Source organism: Chanodichthys erythropterus, chromosome 23 (genome assembly GCF_024489055.1).
Source record: "Chanodichthys erythropterus isolate Z2021 chromosome 23, ASM2448905v1, whole genome shotgun sequence".
Classification (NCBI taxonomy): domain Eukaryota; kingdom Metazoa; phylum Chordata; class Actinopteri; order Cypriniformes; family Xenocyprididae; genus Chanodichthys; species Chanodichthys erythropterus.
The window spans coordinates 10,964,328-10,968,205 of NC_090243.1; the positions used below are offsets into that span (position 1 = coordinate 10,964,328).

The 3,878-nt window shown below is 31.4% G+C and overlaps 1 protein-coding gene across 1 annotated transcript; it reads left to right on the top strand.

Moving 5' to 3' along the window:
• The first annotated feature begins 1,101 nt into the window (after positions 1-1,101).
• Positions 1,102-3,345, top strand: LOC137013796 (C-C motif chemokine 20-like). Its single transcript, XM_067377742.1, has 4 exons — positions 1,102-1,259; positions 1,701-1,803; positions 2,583-2,660; positions 2,758-3,345. Exons 1-4 carry the CDS (start codon positions 1,193-1,195, stop codon positions 2,804-2,806), a joined length of 297 nt encoding a protein of 98 aa, XP_067233843.1. The 5' UTR covers positions 1,102-1,192; the 3' UTR covers positions 2,807-3,345.
• The last annotated feature ends 533 nt before the right edge of the window (positions 3,346-3,878 follow it).

The following is a 3,878-nucleotide window of genomic DNA, read 5'->3' on the forward strand; positions in this document are numbered from 1 at the left end:
CTCTTTGATACATACATAAATCAGATGCATTCATTATACATTGTTTACAAAAATGACTGCTCTTAATACATTTCTGCAGTGTTACTTTTAAAATTAATGCATTACAATATTGAGTTACTCCCTAAAAAAGTAAATAATTGCGTTAGTTACTTTTTTATGGAAAGTAATGTGTTATGTTACTTTTGTGTTACTTTTTTCTCATCTGGCCTGGGCTTGTTTGTTTTTTTTAATAACAAAAATTCTGTTTTTGGCAAATGTAAAGGCCCTTTTACAACAAAAGTGACATGAATAAGCCTCAGGCTGAAGGAAATGCAAAATCGTGCCGGTACAGTAGAGGGCGCAACCCAAGAATAGGACACAAATGTAATTTTTATCTTAAGTTTTAATTAATCTTAAGTAAATGAAAAAGTAAACTCACATATTTTGTCGTAAATTTAAAAGAAATATGTTACTTTACCAGTTATTTGGGGAAAGCAATATGAATCTCGCATTACTTGTAATGCGTTACCCCCAACACTGCGTTTTTCTCTGCATGCAATGGTGCAACATGTCATTAAATGGTTATGTCACATGCACACTTACTTACATTTGCATAGACGGCATCTAAAACTTAAATCATATACACATGAACTTTACAGGTATAAAAATTCTCTTTATTTATGAATCTTTGAATTTTAAAATGAATCTTTATTTAATCTGTGAATATTTATTTTGTTCATGGAATCAGTCAGTTGATTCGATTGTAGGCTATTTATGATCACAGGCATCCCAAATATTAGACATATTTAAAAAGGCTTGGGACAAACAAATTCTGAACTCTTTTACAGAAGTTAAATGAATCACTTTATTTGTAAACTATCTTTTAAATGAGCAGAATGTGTACTTTCAAGCACATTTGGAGCACAGTTCACCATTCCATTGATCAGAGGAATGTGGTTATGAAAGCAGGAAGTAGATTACTGTTCAACTGTCTCACACCTGCTCAGTGGCATACAACCCATCCACTCCACATCTGAGGAATTTCAATGGGGAGTAAACAAATTCCAAAGGTGGGGGAACTCCCAAATCAAGGTCTTATAAAGAGTGATCTCAGTCCAGTCTAACATAAGCTCTTCTTTCTCTGTGTGGATTACCGCTCTCTTAACAATACTTTAACCCTTATGAGATACTGGACAACTTCCAAAGTTCAAAGATGGTAATAAAAATGTGTATTTTGACGTTGGTTACACTCCTCCTTTTTCAGGTGGAGACAGACGCAGGTGAGTGACTGCTTTTAAAGAATATGCATTAGATCTTTTAAAACACTGTTCTACCGAATACGTTGATAATCCGCCAGCATGCAAAAATATGCTGCTGAAATGTTGAGTAATTGCTTTAAACATTTTTTTATTATTATAGAACCCATTTATTGCCTGGACTATTATCAGTTTAAAAATAAAGTTGTTTCTTGATTAAGAGCACATTTGTAGTACAAAAAAAAAGATGGATCTCATTATCTGTACAGCCTCTCCTAGCTGAATTTATATTAGGAACCCTTGTATTAGCAGTCTGTTAAACTAACACATGTAAAAATCCTTAATGCGACACTAGATACAATACCGTTTACTATTGTTTTTGTCATTTTGGACATTAGTGGAAAGTTTGACACAGACTGTAGATGTGTGAATACATGAATAACTCTTTCCCTTTTTGTTTCACAGCGACCTGCTGCCTTAGTTATACTAAACACCCCAGACGCTGTGCAGTTCTGAAAGGCTATGATATCCAGGGCATAACTGGCGGCTGTGATCTTGCAGCTATTATGTAAGTATTTTTATTTTGTGTATGTTTGATGCATGTTAAGTTAGGAATTATAAAAATGTGGCAACAACTTTTATTTATATATGAATTCAGGGCGATGAAGACACTTAAAAAGTGTCTCAATCACCCTGAATTCATGCTATTCAATTAATTGTTTATTAAATTGCTTATTAATAAATGTATATTAAAAAACTATTAAACTATTAAATTTATATTAATACAATATTAAAGCTTATTAATAAACATTCAACTTTTGTCTATTATTGTTGTCTCTAATTGCATCTGGTTTTTAATTTCCCAACTATTTTGGGTTCATTTTAAGATGGCCATATAGCAATTTTTAAACAATAGTTGGTTTAAATAAAACTACCCAGCAGGTTGGGCAAACATTTAACCCAACCGCTGGGTTAAAACAACCCAATCGCTGGGTTTGTCCATTTTCAACCCAACTTGGGTTGTTTTTAACCCAGCATTTTTTAGAGTGTAACTATATATATATATATATATATATATATATATATATATATATATATATATATATATATATATATATATATTATTTCACTGTACATTCCCAAGCTTTAATATTATTATAGTTTTCATATAAAGCATTGTGAGTTTTGTTAATTGATTTTTAAACTTATCAACCATTCTTTCTTTGTATATTTTTGTGGGTTGAATTTGCAGTGCCACATGAATACACTGTGTTGACCTTGATTTGATACGCCAAATGATAATATTGTCTCTGATGCTAGGGTTCATGGTATTTTATGTCATTGCAGCTTCCACACTGAAAAAGGAAGATTAATCTGTGCTGACCCCACACAACCTTGGACACAAAAAAGAGTCGAGTGCTTAAAGTATGACAAAGTGACTTATCAATCACTAACATGAAAGAATGCTGTCTTACCACATACTGTGTGCTAAAAATTAACGGAAATGTTCTTTCCCCTGTAGGATGAAAGCAGCACATGTGAAGAAAATCAGCTCTACGAATTACTCTTAAGAATGCAAAAAAATTACTTCTGAAAATCTTTCTATATATACATATAATTATATTCTTTATTGGCATTACTTAATTGCACTTTCTTCAACAGATTATTTATAGAGGGCAAATTACAAGCTACTTAATAGATTTGCTATGTATTTTAGAACTTTTTTTTGCAAAATACTTTTTGTACTGATAACTAACTCACTAATTCAGTTCATTGTTTTGTTTTTTTAACTAATTCTAATACCATTTAAATGTTTTCTATAAAGAAATTATATATTTAAAAGAATGATGTATTTGATACCTGTAAACCATTCACAAATGGTCTTGAGCCTGTATTTTATTCTTTATTTTGTGTAATGGTGCCTATGGTTACTCAGTGCTGCCCTCTTCTGTTCAAGTCATGCCAGTATGCAAAGTAGGAATTTTTTTCCACTATATAAACTCTATAAAATTAAATAAACATTGTATGCAATTGTATATTTCACTCATATATTCCTTTATTTTTGTACTGTATTTTTTAAATAAAGGTCCTTCATTTCACTCTGCATTTCTGTAAGGGGGGACTAATTAGTTTTAACTAATTGTTATTGAACTAGCATATTGCATATAAAAATTAGTACATACTTTGACCTGTGGAGGGCAGTTATACACTTAGCAAAATTTTTGGGGGATCGTGTAGAACAATTTGAAGCTGCAGTGAAACTAATTATGACCTTCAACTGTTTGGTGCCCATTGAAGTCCACTATATGGAGAAAAATCCTGGAATGTTTTCATCAAAAACTTTAATTTCTTTTCGACTGAAAAAACAAAGACATGAACATCTTGGATGACATGGGGTGAGTAAATTATCAGGAAAAATTTATTTAAAAGTGGACTAATCCTTTAAGTGATGTTTGATCATTAATGATGAACACCTGTTGTTAACAAGAATCACTGAAGAAAAGAGAGCTACAACTGACTTCAGCCAAAACCATTTAATTGAAATCAACTAAAGGTAAAAGACATTAAATCTAGATCTGATTTACTTATTATAACCAGATTGTCACACGTCTAAAGAATTTCTTATTGAGAATTAACAGGATG

Excerpts from the sequence above, each read along its gene's own strand:
- LOC137013796 (XM_067377742.1), top strand. The coding sequence starts at position 1,193 with ATGGTAATAAAAATGTGTATTTTGACGTTGGTTACACTCCTCCTTTTT. Across the intron at positions 1,260-1,700 it reads TCAGGTGGAGACAGACGCAG|CGACCTGCTGCCTTAGTTAT; the intron begins GTGAGTGACTGC and ends TTTGTTTCACAG. Across the intron at positions 2,661-2,757 it reads AAAAGAGTCGAGTGCTTAAA|GATGAAAGCAGCACATGTGA; the intron begins GTATGACAAAGT and ends TTTCCCCTGTAG.